The sequence below is a fragment of the Xyrauchen texanus genome, chromosome 20, assembly GCF_025860055.1.
Source record: "Xyrauchen texanus isolate HMW12.3.18 chromosome 20, RBS_HiC_50CHRs, whole genome shotgun sequence".
Lineage (NCBI taxonomy): Eukaryota > Metazoa > Chordata > Actinopteri > Cypriniformes > Catostomidae > Xyrauchen > Xyrauchen texanus.
Window position 1 is genome coordinate 5185222 of NC_068295.1, and position 24211 is coordinate 5209432.

The window sequence follows — 24211 nt, forward strand, 5'->3', positions numbered from 1 at the left end:
CTGCTGCTCGCAAACGGCGTTTTTTGAGGAGACGGCTGATTGCAAGGAATTTCTTTGCATCTTTGTTTACACTGCACTTACTCACCCTCGTGTCCAAGGTGAAGTTATCTCCAGTGTCATTCTCCTATTATACCCTACATTTATGACCTATAATAGTATTTATATTGTGGTGTCATTACTTTTTGCACTTTTAGGAATGTGTGGATCCTCGTGTGTTGTCGAAAACAAATGTCGCCATTGGCTAAAACGTATGCGCGGGTTACTTTACTTCCTGAACGAGTGCGCACCCGAGTCCGAGTTGCTTTCACAGTCACACGAATCGCGCTACAGTTCTATTGCAACTGAACTCAGACCACCTCCTACAGCTAGTCTCGGGTTCGGTACCTTGGTCCGCACCCCGGTCCGCATGACAGCTTTCACAGTACCAATTTTTCATGCGAACCGTGCTCCGTTTCCAACTAAACGGAGTGGTGGTGGTGTAGTGGTCTAAACCACATGACTGGTAAACTGTTAATCAGAAGGTCGCTGGTTCGATCCCCACAGCCACCACCATTGTGTCCTTGAGCAAGGCACTTAACTCCAGGTTGCTCCGGGGGGATTGTCTCTGTAAGTCGCTTTGGATAAAAGCGTCTGCCAAATGCGTAAATGTAAACACCCTAAGTTGCCAGTTTTTGCACTTAATGTGTATAAAAGTGGCACAACTGTTTATATAATTTGCCCCAGTGTACATTCTTACCCATACGGTGTTATTGTTCTCTGTGCTGAGAATCTGTGCAGGGTGTGTGTTGTCTTGTCCTAAGTGATCCTTTTTTGTTCCAGCCTCAAGGTTCAAAAGATTCCCAGTGGCCACCTCTACACAAACAAACAAACAAACACTAAAATATCACGCATTTATCAACTTAAATGTAATTCTCTTCCTTACACAAATATATATCGCATGGCTTTAATGGACTTATATATGGAATATAAGGCCCTAGACATATTGACTACTGTTTTTGTAATTTTTAAGCTTGACAGACCCAGATATACTGTCATTATATGGAAAAAGATTGCACTTGGGTGAACTATTTCTTTAAATGTCTCCATTCGTACGTGTGTGTGTGTGTTTGTGTAGGCCAAAAGAATCATGTTTCTAATATCTAATGGGTTGCTGACACACTCATACAGTATGTGGTCTCATATGACACACAGATCACTGGTTTATAAGGGTTCATTCATTCAATGAACTCTGCGGTCCAAGATCATTTCTGTAACCTGGGAACCTGAGAATCTCAAAGTCAGCCAGGGTCTTCTTGGCACCCTCACAAAAAAGTACTGTGGCAGTACCATGTATCAGTGATGGTACATACACCTTACAATTTAAGTGATACTGGAAGGTACTTGGAGAAATACCATGGTATTCATTTGGCATCCTTTCTGGACAACTTGAAGCATTTGCAGCTGAGTAGGCTACCATGTTCAACAAAAATTATACTAAAAATAAGAAAGGTTCCTAAAAGTCTGGTTTAGAATATTTAGACTAGAGTCCATTTAGTGTTCTTTCTAATGAACGTTTGTGAGGGTTTTTGAGAGGACATCAGGGTTGATTTCACAGTGCTTGCTCAGCTAGAACCAGCGGATGAAATAAGAGCCTTTGGTGGAGTTGTGTGGTTGAGTTTCAGGTTAAATATGGCAGATTTAGGGGAACAAACATTATGCACATCCTGCAAAACGATCAGTCACTACTGTACTTTCTGTGCTTTATGCCTTAGATGAGTGTATTTTACACTTCATGTTTAAACATTACTCAAAAATATACAAAGTAAATCAATCCTAATTAAAACTAAATTCATATAAAACCCCTATAAAGACACAGTCCCCGTACACACAGCATTTTGAGCATTCCACTGACATGTTGCTAGAATAAACACTTATTTTTAAATCTTGCTTTAAATCCATCATACCCCAACAAGCTCACATATGCACACCCCTACACATGGGCTGCGTTCTAATATGCATACTTACTTTCTTACTATATAGTTTGCGGTATAGAACTGAGAGTCTGACGGCTCTTTTTAAAAGGCGAGTGCTATATTTATACCATGAAACATGTTGCCACTACTCATATATTTGGGGTAACGGGACAATGCCCACTGTTCCATCTGAAGTATGTCCGGGAATGTATTTATACTAGGGCTGTCAATTCATTACAATTTTTTATCAAATTAATTAAAAGGTATGCCGATTAATTTAATCAAATTCATCACATTTATAAATATTAGTGGAGAAACCCTCTCAAATAACAATACTTTAATATATAATTATGAAATCATTATAAGTAGTTCTATTTAAATAATTGCGTGGTGAGATTCCTGCCGCACTATGGCTGTCGTCACATCCTCCAGGTGGATGCTGCACACTAGTCGTGGTTGAGGAGAGTCCCCTATTTACAATGCAAAATGCATTGAGTGTTGTGCCAGAAAAGTGCTATATAAATGTAATGTTTATTCATTCATAGTTTGAAACTTAGAAGAACATGTCTTGAGATCCCTGCGTTCGAATTTGCGCTCCAAGTATTTGAATGCAAGAATGTGTTCTCATCTTGTGCTGTCTACTATCAGTGGATGTTGTTTGTTCTCTGTATAAGCGGAGCATTGCCAATACAGCTGGAGTGATGCTTACTGCCCCCTGGAGAAAACAGGTGGTACTTCATGCTTAAATTGCGCTAAATTTTTTTATATAATTAATCACACTGAATTCAAACGTTAAATCGACAGCCCCAATTTATACTAATTACCTGCATACCTGAAGTATGTACATAATGTATTTAAATAAATGTATTTATTAACTGACGATAGTTCGTTCTTCATCAAATGCAGTACATTCTCTTGAGTACATGAATTTGGACACAGCCATGGCCACTGGAACCTGAGATTGTTCTTAATAGAGAATATTAATCTGATTATTTATAGAATGCAGTATGTACAATGTGCAAAGAATTGAAATGTTCTAAATGCATGGAATGCACGGATGACCTGCTACATTTGATAAAATGTGCATTATACAACATTCTATCAGCGCAAGTCACAGCAAGATTGTTTTTTTTTTGTTATTTTTTTTTACTTTGATCATTTTTAACTTTGAAATTAAATCCTACAACAAAAAACACACATAGCACACCAAAGAAAATGTGTGTGTGTGTGTGTGTGTTTGGGTGGTGTGATATTTATTTTAGGTTACAAACTGGTAATTACAAGGGTATTATGCTATAAATGTGGTTTATGAGGACATTTCTAGTGTTCCCCTAATTCAAAACAATGTTTGTTTTTTTTTTTTTGTTTTTTTTTATGTAAAAATGCAGAACGTTTTTTTTGCGAGGGATAGGTTTAGGAGTATGGGATAGAATCTATAGTGCATACAGTATAAAAATCATTATGTCTTTGGAGAGTCCTCATAAGGATAGCCACACCAACATGTGTGCGTGTGTGTGTTCACCTCCTCCTTTCACACTGCCCAGACTGGCTGAACTGTCTGATTGCGAGCTGCTCGCCGGCTCTCCCTCTGATCCGCACTTCACCTGCTTTTCTTTCTCTGAGACAGACAGACAGACATTATGTTACATTCTCCAGTACAGAGTTATTCATCGAAGTGAGCTTCTGTCAATCACATTGTGCATTGATTTTAATATTTATAGTATCTATAGTAGCATATCATCATTTAATCTCCAAAAAAATTAATTCAATTAAATTTAATCTTCCTATAACACCATCAAAGCCTTATCTATTTATCACTCAGTTCATGATGCACACACAGCACACATGCTTTACTAGAACCATAAAATAAAAAGGCAATATGACATTGTGTCATTTGTGTATATAATATATTAACTCAGCAAAAAAAGAAACGTCCCTTTTTCGGGACACTTTTTTAAAGATAATTTTGTCAAAATCCAAATAGCTTTACAGAACTTTATTGTAAAGGGTTTAAACAATGTTTTCCATTCTTGTCCAATGAACCATAAACAATTAATGAACATGCACTTGAGGAACGGTTGTTAAGACACTAACAGCTTACAGAAGGTGGGGAATTACGGTCACAGTTATAAAAACTTAGGACACTAAAGAGACCTTTCTACTGACTCTGAAAAACACCAAAAGAAAGATACCCAGGGTCCCTGCTCATCTGCATGAACGTGCATTAGGCATGCTGCATGGAGGCATGAGGACTGCAGATGTGGCCAGGGCAATAAACTGCAATGTCTGTACTGTGAGACGCCAAAGACAGCGCTATAGGGAGACAGGAAGGACAGCTGATCATCCTCACAGCGGCAGACCACGTATAACAGCACCTGCACAGGATCAGTACATCCGAATATCACACCTGCGGGACAGGTACAGTATGGCAACAACTGCCTGAGTTACATCAGGAATGCACATTCCCTCCATCAGTGCTCAGACTGTCCACAATAGGCTGAGAGAGGATGGACTGAGGGCTTGTAGGACTGTTGTATGGCAGGTCCTTACCAGACATCACCAGCAACAACGTCGACTATGAGCACAAACCCACCTTCGCTGGACCAGACAGGACTGGCAAAAAGTGCTCTTCAGTCATGGATTTTGTCTCACCTGGGGTGATGGTCAGACTCACGTTTATCATTGAAGGAATGAGTGTTACACCAAGGCCTGTCATCTGGATCGGGATTGATTTGGAGGTGGAGGGTCCGTCATGGTCTGGGGTGGTGTGCCACAGCATCATCGGACTGAGCTTGTTGTCATTGCAGGCAATCTCAACGCTGTGCATTACAGGGAAGACATCCTCCTCCCTCATGTGGTACCCTTCCTGCAGGCTCATCCTGAGATGACCCTCTCCAGCATGACGATGCCACCAGCCACACTGCTCATTCTGTGCATGATTTCCTGCAAGACAGGAATGTCAGTGTTCTGCCACGTCCAGCGAAGAGCCCAGATCTCAATCCCATTGAGAAAGTCTGGGACCTGTTGGATCGGAGGGTGACGGCTAGTGCCATTCATCCCAGACATGTCCGGAACTGGCAAGTGACTTGGTGGAAGAGTGGGGTAACATCTCACAGCAAGAACTGGCTGAACTCCCTTTGTTCAGGGATACACATTGTTCCAATTCTGTTAGTCACATGTCTGTGAAACTTGTTCAGTTTATGTCTTAGTTGTTAAATCTTCTTATATTCATACAAATATTTACATTTTAAGTTTGCTGAAAATAAAAGCATGTTTCTTTTTTTGCTGAATTTATATATATATATTGGACCCTTTAGGGTCTTCGTAGCAGGTTTGATTTCTGCTGGATGAATAGTTTCTGCAGGAAACAGTCAAGTACAGAGAGATAAAATTAATAAATGTCTACAAGCCTCAAGACAAACACGCACTCACAGGCACGGCATGTTCAAGCATGCAGTGAATTTCATACATGTTCTGCTGAGCTATACAGCTGGAGCTGACTTTCACCAGAGCTTTACACACACACACACACACACACACACACACACACACACACACACACACACACACACACACACACACACACACACACACACACACACACACACACACACACACACACACACACACACACACACACACACACACACACACACACACACACACACACACACACACACACACACACACACACACACACACACCTACACTAAAATAATTTTTCTTTCCCTCCCCTTATATGAAATGTATATATACTCTATATATAATACATTTCCTTAAAAAGGAATATTCCGGGCTCAATACATGTTCATCTCAATCGACATCATTTGTGGCATAATGCTGATTTCCACAAAAGATTTATTTAGACTCGTCCCTCCTATTCTTTAAAAAAAAAAAGCAAAAATCAGGGCCTGGGAAACTCAGTGAGTATTGAAGCTGACTCCCACCCCTGGAGTCATGAGTTTGAATCAAGGGTGTGCGGAGTGACTCCAGCCAGGTCTCCTAAGCAACCAAATTGGCCCAGTTGCTAGGGAGGGTAGAGTCACATGGGGTAACCTCATGGTCGCAGTTAGAGGTTCTCGCTCTCAATGGGGTGTGTGGTAAGTTGTGCGTGGATCGCGGCGGGTAGCATGAGCCTCCACATGCTGCGAGTCTCCGCGGTGTCATGCACATCGAGTCACGTGATAAGATGCGCGGATTGACAGTCTCAGAAGCGGAGGCAACTGAGACTTGTCTTCCGCCACCCATACTGAGGTGAGTAACCGTGCCACTATGAGGAACTACTAAGTAGTGGGAATTGGGCATTACAAATTGGGAGAAGAAAAAAAAGGTTACAGTGAGACACTTACAATGGAAGTGAATGGGTCAATTAGTAAAAACTAGGAAAACTAGACTTATGCTGGGAAGGGTAAAGCGTTGTGGTTGAGGGCAACCAGGCACAGCGTACCTTCTTTAGCTGCCTGCCAAAACTCAAACGCCACGCAAAATGCCTGAGCCACTGTTAACGTCACCGCCTGAGCCTGAGACACAGAGAGAGACAGGGGAAAAGAATAGAAGCTTTAATGTGGCATCACTTGTCATAGAGAGAAAGACAGCACAGAGGAATCAGTCTCTCTTTCTCTCGGAGGAAATGCAGTTTCAACATATACTGCTAAATTTATAAGAGGAAGGAAAAACAGGGAGTGTCTCTCTCTTTATACACATGTATATGAAAACACACACAGACACTGAACACTCACCACTTTCCTCTTGGTGCAGAGGTACGCATGACACTCCAGCGTCTCATTGCGTTGACTCTGAACAATGTAGGCGAAAACTTTATCATGCATTTTATCAGCCGTACAGTACGAGATCCTGCAGACAGAGATGAGATCACTTACCTTTATGTGAAACGTTTTAATAGTGCACACTTTTAAAAGAATATTCCACGTTCAATTCAAGTTAAGCTCAATTGACAGCATTTGTGGCAAAATGTTGAATACCACAAAAAATTATTTAGACTTGTCCCTACTTTTCATTTAATAAGGCAGAAATCGAGGTTACAGTGAGGCACTTACAATGGCAGTGAATGGGGCCAATTTTGGGGAAGTTTAAAAGACAGAAAAGGGAAGCTTATACAAGCACTTACATTAATTCAACTTGTGTTTTATTTTAGCATTTATTTTAGAAACTTTCCATGGTAAATTAAGCTGGGGAATTTTGGAAATATTGGAAAAAAACTTTGGGCACTATGCTGCTGCATCTTTGTGGCATTCTTAACATACAGTTGGAGACTAAATTATTAGCCCCTATGAAATGTTTAGTTCTTTTTTTAGTGTACAAATAGAAACAAAATCATAACCAAGAATAAAGAAAATCTACAGGTCAAAATTATTAGCCCTCTGATGTTAATAGTCAATAGTGTATCCCTTTTGCTTGAGAACAGCCTTTAGTCGTTTGTTGTAGTTCTCAAGTTTTAGGCATTTCTCCCTAGGAGTCACAGCCCATTCCTCCTCAGCAAATCTCTCAAGCTCCTCCAGATTTGTTGGTCTCCTGGCATGGACTCAAGTCTTCAGTGTGGCCCACAGATTTTCTATGGGATTCAAGTCTGGGCTTTGTGCAGGCCAGTCAAGGATGTTCACTTTGCTCGTTTGGAGGCAGTTCTTCACCAGAAGTGAGGTATGCTTTGGGTCATCGTGCTGGAAGACGAAATGTCGACCCAAACCAAGTTTTGTTGCAGATTGTTTTGTTGCAGAGGTCTTTCAAAATCTTCTCGTAGTCTTCCTTTTTCATGATTCCTTCGACCCTGATGAGATTCCCAGTTCCAGACGCACTGGACGGTGTTCTTTGGGTTGAGCGCCTCTCCTTTCTTTCTCCAAACATAGGCAACATCTCTATGGCCAAAGAGCTCTAGTTTTGTCTCATCTGACCAAAGGACACATTTTCAGTATGAATCATTTTTCTCTAGGTTGTCCTTGGCAAACTTCAGTCTAGCTTGGAGGTGTCTCTTCTTCAGAAGTGGAGTATTTCTTGGTCTGCAACCTCGCAGTCCTGTGCAGGACTCTAGTGACTGTCTTCGTTGAGACATCCATCCCAGACTTGGCTAAATCATTCTCTAGTGTCTTGGCAGTTGTTCTTGGGTCTTTAGAAACCTCTCTCACCAGTTTTCTTTCCAAGGTTTTTGAAATCTTTCGCTTCCTGCCTCTGCCAGTCTTGTTCTCCACTGTGTGGGTCTCTTCAAACTTCTTGATAATACTTCGCACGGTAGTTCTTGACACCTGAAAACGCTTTGATAAACGTGTATATCCTTCTCCTGCTTTGTGAGCATTAACAATAATTTTTCTCAAGTCTAAACAAATTTATTTTGTCTTTGCCATGATGACAGTTTTACTGTATATTACTTCACTATTTGTTTTGCAAGATACTAATCCTCAGTTTGAAGTGCAACTTAAATAATATTTTAATGATTAACTTAAACAAAAGACAAACACACAGACACGACGGACATGTCCGTAAACGATCTCTCTCTCCGGCACCACCTCCCGCAATCAGCCATTATCCCTCTTGGAGGCTTAATTAGCCTGATAAGGGACCGGGTGTATAATCACGACACGTGACCCGTGACACGACATGACTCCGCCCTGCTACAGGGAGTAATTAGGTTAATTAGGCAAGTCATTGGATAACAGTGGTTGGTTCCATAGCTAATCAAACAGATCATTCCTTAAGGGGCTAATAATATTGACCTTAGCATTTTTTTTTATAATTATTAAATTCTAGGCAAATTTAAATAAATAAGGCTTTCTCCAGAGTAAAAATATAATAAGAAATACTGTGTTAAAATCACCTTGCTTTGTTTAACATCACTCTGGAAATATTTGAAAAAGAATTGAAATTTCATAGGGGGGATAATAATTTTGTCTTCAACTGTAGGTGTGCAAAGACACACAGTCTTTCCTTCTACATTGGCTGAGGTGAAATGTATCCACACGTCAGATGGCGCACGTGTCATTGTTCTGTAGAATGAGATTAGAAAAAACACTATTGCAATGCCATGCACGGATATATAAATAGTTAGCTAAACAATTGGAATATTCTGGAACAGTAAAAATATTTTACAATTGAAGCTGGACAAATGAATAGAAATAGGCCAGATGAATAGATGACCACTCCTCAATCAGCATGCTAAATCAAACTATAACCTACGTCCTTGTATGATAAAAGAAAACTGGCTAGCATTAGAAACAGCATCACAGTTGAGGTAGCTAGCACTATGATAGCTAGCCTCTTAAATTGTCAATGAAATGGTGTTAGCTAGCTTAAATTTAGCATATCTGATTTAATGTCTAGCTAGCTACTGTAAAAACATATTTTGATTTAGTATGTGCTTGTTAAACTTTAATACCATAGATCAAATATATTTAGCCTAGTAATATCATCAAAACTTACTTGACTGGATGTAGTCCTTGGGCTCAAATGCAGTAGTGTGTCTTCAATAGACCTGCTGTAGTAACTAGCCTGTAGTAAGTAGTGTTCAGTGTGCATGTGATTGAGGAATGTTCAGGTTTAGATACTCAACTGAATTTGCATTAAATCTGGTTGTTTTAACCAAGATTATGCTGCAAGATGTTTTTTTTCAACTGCAAACAATTTTCCAGTTTATTCCCATTAATTCCCGTTAATTCCCAAATATTCCCATTAATTCCCATGGAAATTTTCCAACTTTGAAAATTCCCGGAATTTTGCAATTCTAGTTGCATGTAGAAGACAATGGCATCACCTCTTCAGATAATTAAAAGCTTAAAGGTGCTGTAAGTATTCTAACTTCCACGAGACTGAGCCGTTGATTTAGCCATGCCTCCTCTTTCCAAAACCTGTACCGACACCACTGAAACCAACATAAAGCATGTTCCGGTTGTCAAACACAACAGCTATAGCAACAACAACAAAAAAGCTATAGCAAAATAGCATCCTCAACTGACAAATTCTAAATTAGAATATGGAATTAATCCTCAATAATTCGCTGCAACAACAAAACTAAGAACACGTAAAATGATTGACAGGCAGAAAGCATCAGAGACCACAGCCAGCGGACACATTATTGTTTGCTGTTGACAAAATCTAGAGCGGTCACAGAGACCGGTGATATCTCAGGACACTTATTTCAGTGATATCTTTCAGGGAGTAGGAACATTTTTGCAGACCTTTCCATGAAAAAAAAAAATCTGTTACAGCACCTTTAAGTACAAGCTGTGCTGGATTCTGCATTCTCAACAATCCATCAACCCAACATAAAGCTGATTCACCAAACAATAACACACAAACAAGTGTGATCATTTTTCTATGTCAGCATCATCTATGGTTTCCCCTCGATGCCTTTTTATAATGTAAAATGACTTGTGATTTCCTCTTGGCGCTGAGTGACAGCTGGCTCAGCCTGTCAGGGGAAAGCCTCACAGCAGCAGGGCGGGACTAATGATTGATGACAGCCATCTGCCCCGTTCCTCACTTAAAGTCCCCATTAAATAAATATTTTTCTTTTGTGCTTTTTTTAGTCCATGTCTTCTAACTTTGAGGCCATCTTTGCGCTAGTGTACTCCTAAAACTTGAGTGGTGGTGGCGTAGTGGGCTAAAGCACATAACTTGTAATCAGAAGGTCGCCGGTTTGATCCCCACAGCCACCACCATTGTGTCCTTGAGTAAGGCACTTAACTCCAGGTTGCTCCGGGGGGATTGTCCCTGTAATAAGTGCACTGTAAATCGCTTTGGATAAAAGCATCTGCCAAATGCATAAATGTAAAACTTGACAAATAATACACACACACAGAATATACAGTCTCTGGGGAAAAAGACCTTAAATACTGATGACTCATTCTGCACTCAGGGGCATAAACAAATGTAGGTCCAATCAATTGCGCTCCAGAATGAGAATGGCCCTTCCCCTAATAGAGTACAACAGTGCCCGTCCACTTTTCCAGCCATCTTGGCTCCAGAAGTATTTTTCCCCATTCATTTTTTTCCTTAGTTATTTCATTAAATACTTTATAAAAGAGTTCTAATCCATGAATCAATAATATTTTAATGATATTGATTCACGCAATTCTCTGATTGGTGCATTTTCTCCCTCGGGATCATGGGTAGTGCAGTTCTTCACCAGGAATTACACTATTAAACATGTTTTTTTTGTTGTTGTTGTAGTTGTTTATAAATGAAGATGACATAATGCAGACTTGAAGCATATACTGCACCACCGATTAACCACCTTGGAGCTCATGGTAGGTCTGTCTTTAAAGGTTTATAAGTTATCGTTAATAATCAATTCCCCTTTGGAAAAATGAAAGTGATTTTAACTTTTAGAGCCGGATTGTTGTGTCCTGTTTCATCAAGCCATTAAGTGGGGTTCTTAAATAATTCAGAGAATCTAATCGGAGTCACCATTGAGAACAATAGGTATTACAAAACCCAAAACGTAACATCTGGATGAATTACAGTGAAGAGAATCTAATTTTTTTTAGCATCAGGGTAATAAGAATACAGGGAGGAAAATGTGCTTATTTGTCACAAAAATGTCAATCTAAAATGATCCTAAAAATAGAAATTTTTAATTTTGATTTTGGGGTAATGTGACCTGAACATGATTTGTAAGATTCAACCACATAAACAGAGTATTCCCGAAGTAAGTGGTGTGGAGTCAGTATTCCTCAGTGAGTGACAGGGAGGGAAACACCCCCCTCATGTTTATTCATTAGACACACCACGGACACTGCCAGACCGCACTGAGTGTGTCTGTGTCTGTGTGTGATCCCAATAATAGCTGAGGCCCCAAGTGAGGGTCAGAGTGAGTCTGTCTGCAATAACCGGGACACTAAAGCAGATCGATAGAATGCACAGACACACACATACACATTATTTCTCTCACAATATATGAAAACACGGAAGATCTTCAGGTTGTACTGCTATATATGATGGATGGCAGAATTTCAGGAGCCAATAACAACTCTTTTCTTTTTATTGCTATCGAGAGAGAGCGAGTGCACAGATAGTGTCAGAATTTTAAACTTGACAAATGGCAGCAGCTGACTCACCTGTATATAGATATATTCTCTATCAGCTGGTTTGAAACGGCATCATACAGGATGATCCCTCGAGGAGAAACCTTAAGCGTCACCTTCTGAAGCTTCTTACCACCTGCTTTTGCCTGACAGAAGAAAAAAAAAAAAGAAGAAGAAAACTACTGTATCAAGCTGTTTTTCAACTAGAAGGACATCTCGGTTTATGTGGTTCCCTGAGATGAAGGGAATGAGTCACTGAGTCACTAAACTGACGCTATGGAAGCGTCCTTCTACACGACCTAGTTGAAGTCCTTCTACAATAATGCCGGGCATAGATGTGCCACAACCGCCTCTTCCCCGTGGTCCACTTTAGTGAGCAGAGTGGAATCGCTGTGTGAGCAAGCTGAACAGGGTGCACGCCAGGATTTTGTCAGTTCGTTATGAACCTCTGGGAAGAATGGGGCAGATCTGCAGAAAGCACGTCCGGACAGCAAGAACCACTCATCGAGGTGAGATTTTTCCGGTTCCTCTAGAGGAAACCACTCGAGAGAACTCGGACCGCCCTTGAAAGGACATGAAGCAAACAGATATACTCTAAACAGCCCATCTGGCACCAACAATCATGCCACGTACCATATCACTGAGATCACAATTCCCCTGTTTTCTGATGGTAGATATGAACATTAACAGAAGCACTTGACCCATATCTGCATGATTTTATGCACTGCTGCCACACGATTGGCTGATTAGTTAATCGCATGGATGATTGTTGGTGCACGTGGGCTGGTTTGAGTATTTCTGTAACTGCTGATCTCCTGGGATTTTCTCACACACAACAGTCTCTTGAATTTAATCCTAATGGTGCCAAAAACATCCGGTGAGCAGCAGATGTGTGGATGGACGCCTTGTTGATGAAAGAGGTCAACAGAGAATGGCCAGACTGACAAAGTCTACGGTAACTCTGATAACCACTCCGTACAATCGTGGCGAGAAGAATATCATCTCAGAATGCTATACTGAGATGCGGGTTGGCGCCGTTTTTATGTTGTGGCTGATCGGTATCACAGGCACGCACGCACGTTTCTTTGCCCACTCTAACCTTTTTAGTTTTTCTGTTTCAAAAGCGCCTTTTTCTTTGCAATTCTTCCCATAAGGCTGCACACCTGAGTCTTCTCTTTACTGTTGTACATGAAACTGGTGTTGAGCGGGTAGAATTCAATGAAGCTGTCAGCGGAGGATATGTGAGGTGTCTATTTCTCAAACTAGAGACTCTGATGTACTTATCTGTAGGACAACTGGCTCTATCAAGGACAGAAAGGGATGTGGACGACCAGATGTGCAACTAAACAAGAGGATAAGTACATCAGAGTCTCTAGTTTGAGAAATAGACGCCTCACATGTCCTCCGCTGACAGCTTCATTGAATTCTACCCGCTCACACCAGTTTCATGTACAACAGTAAAGAGAAGACAAAACAACATTACATCATGACACACAACCACACCCCCAGAGACACCCACACACACACACACACACACACACACACACAACCACACCCAGAAACCCCCAGAGAGACACACACACACACACACACACACACACACACACACACACACACACACAAAACTTACAAACCATAGAGCAGAATAGAGCTGTGAATTACTTGGAAGTCATATTCAACACTTGAAGCATTTATGTTTTTCCTTCAGTGCATATGCCTATATTATGTACAATGCACCAAAACGGTCATAATTATGGCTGCATTTTGCACACTTTAAAGACTAATGCACAGTTCCAATATTTGTATGCATACCTGATCAGATCATAACTAAAAAAGAAAATATATGTGGCACTTGCCCACTTATATTTAAAGTGAACATTACATTTGATGTGTTATTCAGAGTAATCTCTCATTGGCTGGTGCGGCAGAAGTTTATACAGTAGAGACGGTGGGGTCGTGTACGTGTGTCTTACTGTAGCAACGATTCTCTTGACAGCTGCGGCTGAGAGCTCTTCTCCTTTAGGTTCCTCCACCAGCGTCATGCCCAGATACTTCAGCTGAAAAACCATCCCCTCCAGCAGTGTCTCACGCGTGTCTGTCCAGTTCTCTGGAAGCTCTTCAAACACAAAAACACAAAGGGTTAACACACATGCATGAATGCCAATACAAAGAAACATGTAACACATGGCTGCCCGCACAGACACACCTGCATGCAAATGGATGAATCTCATGAAAACATGTCCTGGTCACATTTCACCCCAAAATGAGAACCACCATTGAGAATAATAGAAATAAATAAAAAAAACATGCAGATGCATTTTATAAATGTGGTTGACTGTCTTGAAAATAAATGTCATAATAGCACTGAAAATAGGCTGATTTATTTTTTCCAAGGGAAATTTTTATTATTTCTTTTGATTTGGGGGTGCAATATTTCCTCAAATACACAGACGAAATAAAACACACACACACACACGCTCATTTTGTGATCAAATAAATCTACTAAGCAACAAAATCTACATATAAAAAAACTTAGATAAAAACATCTACATATGAAACGCATCACACAATCCTTCATTAAAACATACACGGTCCTCAATCAGGTCTTTTCATCCACAGAGGTGTAAACCAGCTCTTTGATCGACATCTGCACAGCACAGAATCAATGCCACTGAACACACACACACACACACACACACACACACACACACACACACACACACCCTCACCTCAGACACAGCAGTGACCTCCATGTGAGTGTCATTAACCCTGCATCAGTGCTGGACCGTGACTGAGGTCAAGCTCAGGGTCAAGGACACACATCTTATAGGCAGCTATCCATTTCTCTCCAGTATCTCTCCATTACAATACAACCTCACATGCTTAATGCATCTCTGCACACTAAATTATCATAATCTCATTTATAGTGATCCACAATGGCAGACTGACACACACACACACACACACACACACACACATTACAGAACTCATAACAACAGCTTAGCAAGAAAAAAGCAAGAACGAAGAAACAAAAGAATGAACAAATTTCACCAAATGCTTTTACATATTCGGGTCTTTAGAGGCCCGGCATGTATATCTTTCAAAAATTGATCTACAAACTGCCCAGATATTGTTACATTTTCAAAATATTTTCAAGACAATTAGAAAATAATTGAATAAAATAAATTTTGTTTTATTTTTTATATATCAAAGAGAAAATGAAACTGATCTAGAAAGGGATTCATTACAACTAAATTTCACGAGATGCAACTGGCTGTCAAAAATATATTGAGCAACACAGCACATAAGATACACATATTGTAAGCTACACATAAGTCAGACATACACTGATCAGCCACAACATTAAAACCACTGACAGCTGAAGTGAATAACATTTATATTCTCTTTACACTGGCATCTGTCAAGGGGTGGGATATATTAGGCAGCAAGTGAACAGTCAGTTCTTGAATTTCATGTGTTGGAAGCAGGTAAATGGGCAAGCGTAAGGATCTGAGCGACTTTGACAAGAGCCAAATTGTGAAGGCTTGACGACTGGGTCAGAGCATCTTCAAAACAGCAGGTCTTGTGGGGTGTTCCCTGTATGCAGTGGTTAGTACCTACCAAAAGTGGTCCAAGGTAGAAAAACTTGTGAACCGGCGACAGGGTCATGGCCCAAGGCTCATTGATGCGAGTGGGAAGTGAACCCACAGAAGAGCAACTGTAGCACAAATTACTGAAAAACGTAATGCTGGCCATGATAGAAAGGTGTCAGAACACACAGTGTATCGCAGTTTGATGCGTATGGGGCTACGTAGCCGCAGACCGGTCAGAATGCCCATGCTGACCCCTGTCCACTGGCAAAAGTGCCTACAATGGGCATGTGAGAGTCAGAACTGGACCATGGAGCAATGGAAGGTGAATAATATCCTAGTAACTTTACATAGATATTAAATAATCATAATAAATATAATTTATAGGATTAAAAAAAACTATACGATTGCATACATAGGGTCTCTAATGACACCACACACTTTTGTTACATCGAACCATTATAAAAAAAAATTATTTGGCAAATTTTTATTTTTGTGTGTGTGTGATGTGTAAACAAATCAAAAGAATGAAAAAGAATAAAAATAAAATAATTAACAGTAATGAAAATGAATGAACAAATATACTAATGAAACTAAAAACCAATGATAAAACATGGATGAAATAAAGAAACAAACAAAAAAAAATACAAGAAAGAATAAAAACAAACATACTATAAGAAAGAAAGGAGAGGTGTCTTCATTCATTTTGCTTGAAAACACTTTGTTTTTGTATTTTAATTGAATCTGGTTCATATTTCAGAATCCATCAGTAGTGTGAACACTTGCCTCTAGTCAAGGACATGCATGAAACGGATGCAATAATGCATAAACAGACACTTGGATGAAATGCAAATGTATATTGATTATTCTTGATTTGATGAATGATTCTTAGATCATGGAGAGACAGGTGGTTTAAGAAACCCCAATCAGAGATCACATTCGTAATCGTTCTTCCCAACTGCGAAACGTTCTGTAAATTGTGTGAAATCGTCTAAAATGAACCTTTTCATTTGTAAACCCTGTCCTATTAACAGGTGACATCATCAGCTGTGGGGGGGTCATTAAGGGTGTTTGTGGAAGTTTCTCTCACACAGCTGACAATCAATGTGTTACAGCAGTATTCCCTTAACCCTCAATTAACCTTCATTCAGAAATATAATTGTGCCACGTTCCTTGCGCTGATGGTATTTCATGCCTCATTGAGACACAATCGCAGCATGTTAGGCCTCAGACTATGGAAACTATGTTACCAATTAAAAAAAAGAATGAAGAAATAAATGATCAATCTATTAATTTGCAAATAAAACGTGGGTAAACTAATTTATAAATGGACAAATAAATAAACACATTTAAATTTATTTATTTAATTCCCATTTAAAAATATAATTGTATATATAACAATTAAATTGTGCATAAGTTGTGTTTTAAATTCATGTTTAAAAATGCAGTTATGTGTAACAATAAATTAGCACATTAATAAGTCATTTTTAAATGCACCTTTTAATTTGCGTTTTAGAAAAGCATTTGGCAATTGCTTTGCTTAATTCATATGGCTGGTTGCTTTTCATTGTCTATTTGCAAATGGCTTTTCTTTTTCATTTTACTTTGGCTTTTTTAATTCATTACATTTACATTTATGCATTTTGCAGACGCTTTTATCCAAAGCGACTTACAGTGCACTTATTACAGGGACAACCCCTCCCCCGGAGCAACCTGGAGTTAAGTGCTTTGCTCAAGGACACAATGGTGGTGGCTGTAGGGATCGAACCAGCGACCTTCTGATTACCCGTTATGTGCTTAGGCCCACTACGCCACCACCACTCCGACAATTTGGCAATCAAGTTTAAAAATGCCACTGGACAGTTGACACGGAGCAACCAATGAACTTTCGACACCCCCTCTCCCACGTCCCACTCGGAGGAGATGCAAGATGGTCTGTCATTGGATGGCTGTTGATGGAAGTTTACAGTCTAAGAAGCCCACGTAAAAGAAACATCAGGGGTCAATGGTAACTTGTCGCTGCTGTTAAATGCCGAGTGTGGCCCTCCCCGAACATACACGGTGGTACATGTCCAGGAAGGGAGCCGGTAATTTAGATGCCGTCAACAGAACCAATCCGCGGCACTGACAGAAAGCACGTGGCCCATGCTCGCGCTCCACCAATGTACCGAGCAGCTGGAGAAAGACGCCGGACCACCGGGCACTAGATCCTACCTGATGCCAACATTTCTCTGTGTACCCAGACCATCCCTCATCCACTCCTATCAAGTGGTGACACCACATCTACTTCATAAAGATGTTTATTGACAATAAAAGTAGCTCTACCCACATTAAACGCACTGTATATTGGCATTAAAGTGCTTTGTGAAGTATTGCTACTTTTATCACATACCTCTCTTGCGACTGTAGTCTGGGTGTTATGGATTTAACATGAATTAATTTACAGTTTAATTGTATCAGACTCGATTTGTGTTGGAAAATCTATATTTTTACCAGTCCTAATCCATAACAAAACAGTATTACTCTTTGTTATGTTTGTGAGATAATTAGTGCTAATTACTTTTACTAGATCACAAAGTCTAAACACATTTTTTTTCTGTACAAAAGTTTTAAATGACTAACGCTCCATATTTTGACTGTGTTCCAACCACAGCAGTCTATTATTGTGGCATAATATATTTCAGATAAACCACCCCCTAAATTACACAGAAAAACAAAGCAAACTGTGGTTGGCCATTTTACATGTCAGTCAGACGGTCTCTTCCCGTCTAAGTGGGCGGTTCTTGGATGGAGCAAACTGCAATCTGTACCAGACTTTATGCCAATATCAAACTAGTTCTGAATAATGTAATCATAAACAGGCAACTGATTTGTTTCACATCATATTCATTCATGTCAGAGTCTACAGCGGTCCATACAACCGGTGTGTAAATCAGAGTGCTCCGAAACATTCTGGGATGCGTCTGTAATCGGAGGACACACAGCATGCTATGCATTAGTTACGTGTACATACACACACACACACTGACACTTACACACAGCACACACGTGTATACGTACATACACACACACACACACACACACACACACACACACACACACACACACACACACACACACACACACCTAGCAGAGACAGAGAGATGACAAACCACAGGTGTGTGTGTTTGTGTGTTGGGCTCATTAGCACACACCTGATCATAACACACAAACATGTGCCATGGTCAGATCAAAAGATGCCAGATCAATAACAAACTTTAAACAGCAGCATCCAAACAAAGAGAGGTAGCAATGGGGTGAATCTCACGATAACTTTCAAGAACATGTCCAGGCTATAATGTACCCCAAAACATTTTTTTTTTTACGTAAATCTAGTTTAAGACCATTAAGGTAATGATGAGAACAGAAACTATCAAATTATTAATAAGAAAGAGGAGAAGAAGAGAGAGCCAGAAATCGAGAGATGGAGAGAGATGTTAGAAGTTGAGAAGAGAGGAAACGCAAGTGAGATTAAAGAAATCATGTCTCGAGTAAACTTGTAAACAACCTTCAAAGTGAATATTGGAGGATGATCTGAGCTCCCGGAGCGCACGTTCGTGTTTACAGTTTAATGCATTTGAAACAATAACTAACTAATATTTTATAAACTATCGCGAGTATGAGAGAGTTTGCAATTTAGAGTTCAGTTACTTTCATTTGATTAATTTCAGTGAATCAGTTCAAACTGTCCATTTCAATAAATCAATTAAAATCTCTGGTTTATCCATTTGTTTGGGTCATCACCCTAAAATGTTCACGGAAGTCTCTGTGTGTTAAAATGTTATAAGTAAAACAAATATGTAGGAACATGCACCTGTGGATCAGTTGTTAAGACACTAACAGCTTACAGACGTTGGGCAATTAAGGTCACAGTTATAAAAACTTGGGACACTAAAGAGACCTTTCTATTGACTCCGAAAAACACCAAAAGAAAGATACCCAGGGTCCCTGCTCATCTGTGTGAACGTGCCTTATGTTGCGTTCACACTGCCAGCGATACGCAGTGACAAAATGACCTAATCTCATTCATTTTCAGTGAGAGCTGGCGACATCCGGCAACATGGGCGACGGCCAATACGAGAGAAGATGGTAAAGCTCACATGATCCTAATATTTTAATAATAATATTAATTGTAAAGAAACTGCTGTTTAGACTCTCCATACACACCACTAGCAACCTAACTGCCAGCCACTGGCGACATACAGCGACAAAGTAGCTGGCAGTGTGAACACAGCTTTAGGCATGCTGAATGGAGGCATGAGGACTGCAGATGTGGCCAGGGCAATAAACTGCAATGTCTGTACTGTGAGATGCCCAAGACAACATACATAATGGCAGAGAGAGTGGACTACATTATGGTCAAAGCTGCTGCGAAGATGGAGAATCTAGCAGCTGAGCAGGCACGGTCTGCAGAGGTCTCCAGCTGAAGAGTTTATATCTTCTGCAAATATTGTTTATAAATGTATGTTGTTTGATATAAATGTATTCTTACAGTAAGGTGGATCTAAAACCTATTTATGTGTTTTCTGTTTACTTTGGCTATGTTCATCAACTTCTAAATAAAAGAGAATGTAATCAAAGTACTTTTTACATTTATTTACATTTATTAAGTATTTAATTTACTAACTGGTTTATGCAAAACTAGGCACTACCACGTGGTTTAATATTTTTAAATATTAATGTTCATTTTAAAAAGTAAAAAAAAAAAAAAAAAAAAAAACCTATATCATGATATACAGCATTTCGTTATTGTACAATTTACTCGTATATGATTTTGGTCATATCGCCCACCCCTAGTTGGGGCAGTAAAAAAAAAAAAAAAACACCTTGCAACCACCCACAACATCCTAACAACCGCATAGCAAGAACCACTCAGAACACCTTAGCAACCGCATAGCAATGCCCTAGCAACCACATTTTCACGTGCAAGCACCAATCTATAATTGACTTCAGAAAATGTCAAATTCAAGTTGTTGCTGTGCTAGAAAAATGCTCATATTTTATAAACAAAAGCATGTAGTGTTGTTAGCAATTTAGTAATTACTTTTTCAAAAGAGTAGCTTGACTGCAGCTTCTATTAAGCTGTATGCAGCTTGACAAGATACAGTTTTAAAGTATCCTTCCCCAGCAATCTCAAACAGCAAAAGATCAGAGGCAGATATGGTTATATGTAGGATGTAAATACTGGTGTAAATGTGGGTCAGTGTTAGATAACATCTACAGAAGAGCTACACTCCCATCCTGAAACCAGCAGCTCATAATAAACGCTGAAATACTGAGAGTGGCATTGAGTGCTGCTGAGAGACACATGAAAAATTGAATTCATTTACAGCCTTCTTCACGTGCTATAACAAAATAGCCTAGATTGTTAAAAATAGCCCAATAAAAATCTACTTGTCATTTAGTTTGGGTATTTTCAAACTTTTCGATGTATAGAGCCCCCATCTACTTTATGATGATCCCCTTGCGAGGAACCCACATTCCTAAAATACGAGGAAGCAAAGCAAATACTCTTTAAAATTTTATAGACAGCCACCGTGAAAGATTTATAAAAATACTGAAAAATAACTTTGTGTAAAAAGTTTATTTTATACTTCTAAATACATTTTTGCACTTCTGTTTTGCAGTTCAAAACAATAAAACTCACATTTTACACGTTTGTACTAGAGTTAATAGAACATCACAAATTCATTTTATACAATTAAAAATACCATCTGAAATTATGACACGTTATTTGCTCTTGCTGCTTTTTGAACGGTTTGCATCTGACAGAATGAAGCCACTCTGCAGGATGTGAGTGAACCTCCATTCAGCAGGAACTCACGGATGAATCTAGCAGAGCTAGTCTGAGCGAATCACACAGTAATCAGAGTCTCTTCTCATATCAGACGGTCACAGAGACCCTGGAGCAGTTCTGTCCCGTTGCACTGCTTCAGCTCAGGATCTCTCTCCAAAATTCTTAATTTGTCCGGTTTGCCTGATCAGTTGGGATTGAACATGCAAATATCTAAATGAAGGGTTTTTGGGTGTTTGTTGTTAGTATGGTAGTGTGAGCCTCAAAAAATGTTGCTGGGAAAGTCACATTTATAAGATTCCAGGCTGCTAAAATGAATTAGCAAAAGTTTGCAAAATTAACAATGCACATTAATAACATTATTAGGAAGTTGTTGATGTGTAAGTTCTGCACTTAAAAGAATAAACTGTTTGAGATCATATATTTCTGAATAATTTCCCAGCACACTCTTGAATGCAAAGAGTCATCATCTCATTCAAGGACTGTTTACATAAACGAGTTTCCCATGAGCATGTCAGATGAGCACTGACTTGTAATCATGTTCCCTAGAGAGTGTCAATCACAGACACAGAGCTGCTGAATCAACATCCTGACTGTCTGCTTGTGGGTTTGCTCTGATTACAGCTCTCACAGTTTGTGAGGTCAGCTTTTACCCAAACACTGTGCTCAGATCTGCTGTATTCTAAATGAGAGCTGAAAATAGATGGTGAGACACTCCAGGCATTGAAAACGCCATGAAATGGCTTAACAAGCACGATTTTCACATTTCTCTCCTGTGCTGATGCATTTCCTTTTGAAACAGGCGTTTAAGGCATGACATATCAAAGGGCTCATTTTTTTCACATTTCATAGAAGGTCGCTGGTTCGATCCCCACAGCCACCACCATTGTGTCCTTGAGCAAGGCACTTAACTCCAGGTTACTCCGGGGGATTGTCCCTGTCATAAGTGCACTGTAAGTCGCTTTGGATAAAAGCGTCTGCTAAATGCATAAATGTAAATGCATAAATGTCATATAGGGATCCAATACTTGGATCTACATAGACTCCGTACTGACATTTTTAATACCTAGTTTACACTACATGACTCATCTCCTTTGAAGTTTTGAGAGGGCGACTGGTCTGCGAGATTTCAAGACGAACGGTCCTGTAGTGTGCACACTTATGCGACAAGCCCAGACAAGTCGCAGATGCCACAACAGATTTCAAACCAGCTTGATATCTAGACGTCTTGTCATCAGGTGTGCGCACTGTCCTGAGGAGCGAGAGACTGACAATGAGCCAAAGCAGATTAAATGGAGCGAGCGCTAGACGAGAGCAATGTATTGGGAAGCAGGAGACAACACAAATAATTAGAAACATCTCCCTACCCGCTGTCTTTATTATTTTCAGCTGTTTTTCTTTTTCCCTTTTGCAAATAAGTGCAAAAATGGGCATGAGCCATTCTTTCATGTTTGTTGACATGTTATCAAGAATAAACTGCGAGAGCCTGTTATCATAATTTTAAGATGCATTTTGGGCAACCAGTTTGAAATGAGACTAAGCTAAAGACAGCCGTCACGGACGGTTTTTTTTGCAGGTTACGTGCGGATTTAAAGGGAAATAACCGTAACATTTTAAAAAGCAAATGCATTAACATGCACAATACCTTTATGAAATTCTTGTCATATCAACATGCAGGGACACATATATTAGAAGCACGCATACACATTTGAAGCTCAGTTACTTCACTAAAAGAACTGACTTCTGCTCTAAACGTCATGTTTGCATTTATAAGAGAAACTGTGCGTAATGATTGACATATGTCCTTGTGAAATCATAAACTCTCCCCTCGAAATATAAACACAAGTGGTCAAAAGAGACAACCAGGTGTAACGATGATGTGTCTCGCTTGTACACTTGTGATTGGACGAAATCACATTACTTGTGATAGCATATACCTTCACTTAAATCTTTAACTTTCTTAAAAGGTTAATATGTTTCCGTATGTAATCAAAATCTGAATGTACAATTGAATGGGATTTTTGCTTCCAGAACCCTACAGTTCTGCTCTACTGAAAGACACACACACACACACACACACACACACACACACACACACACACACACACACACACACACACACACACACACACACACACACACACACACACACACACACACACACACACACACACACACACACACACACACCTTGGATAACTCTGTACAGATCATGCCATCTGAGGTTGGGGAGACATCTGAATAGTAAAATAGGAGGCATTGTTCAGTCTGGAGATAAAACAAGGGATGATGGAGGAGCAGAGGAGATGAGAGATCGCACCCTGGCACAGTCTGATAAATGGAGTCATACACACAGGCGCACACACACACACACACACACACACACACACACACACACACACACACACACACACACAATTGGGTATTTGTTTTGATTGACTTATCATTCATCAAAAAAGCCAATTATAATGATGCAAAATTAATCAACTGAAAGTTATCTATGTAATTGCAGTTCACTTGAATAATTGCGTATTTAATATAAAACATCATAAAGTACTTATTTTTTTTTGAAATATTGCAATTGGGTTTTAACCATTTAAGCTCTGAGGTTTTTTTTTTGTAAAGATTTCCTGTTTCAGTGGCATACCCAAAATTAAAGGTCGAATAACTCAACAAAACACTGGTCTCTCTGCCCAAATATGGATGATTTTCTGCACTGATCAGTGATGATGGCTCTGTGTGACATCACAGCCACGCTATACAGAACATGCCGGCTATTTGGACTGTCTATATTTACCCATACTT

The 24211-nt window shown here is 39.7% G+C and overlaps 1 protein-coding gene across 2 annotated transcripts in view; it reads right to left on the reverse strand.

Annotated features, from left to right (window-relative positions):
- The window catches only part of LOC127660537 (low density lipoprotein receptor adapter protein 1-B-like), a 52512-nt gene that overhangs the window by 13337 nt on the left and 14964 nt on the right, over positions 1–24211 (reverse strand). For both annotated transcript variants that reach the window (XM_052150851.1, XM_052150852.1), the window contains exons 2-7: positions 13957–14099; positions 12017–12129; positions 6692–6806; positions 6400–6472; positions 3475–3570; positions 737–852 (exon numbers count right to left, since the gene is read on the reverse strand). In XM_052150851.1, the coding sequence (XP_052006811.1) occupies positions 737–852; positions 3475–3570; positions 6400–6472; positions 6692–6806; positions 12017–12129; positions 13957–14099 (656 nt within the window). The remainder of the gene's footprint in view (positions 1–736; positions 853–3474; positions 3571–6399; positions 6473–6691; positions 6807–12016; positions 12130–13956; positions 14100–24211) is intronic.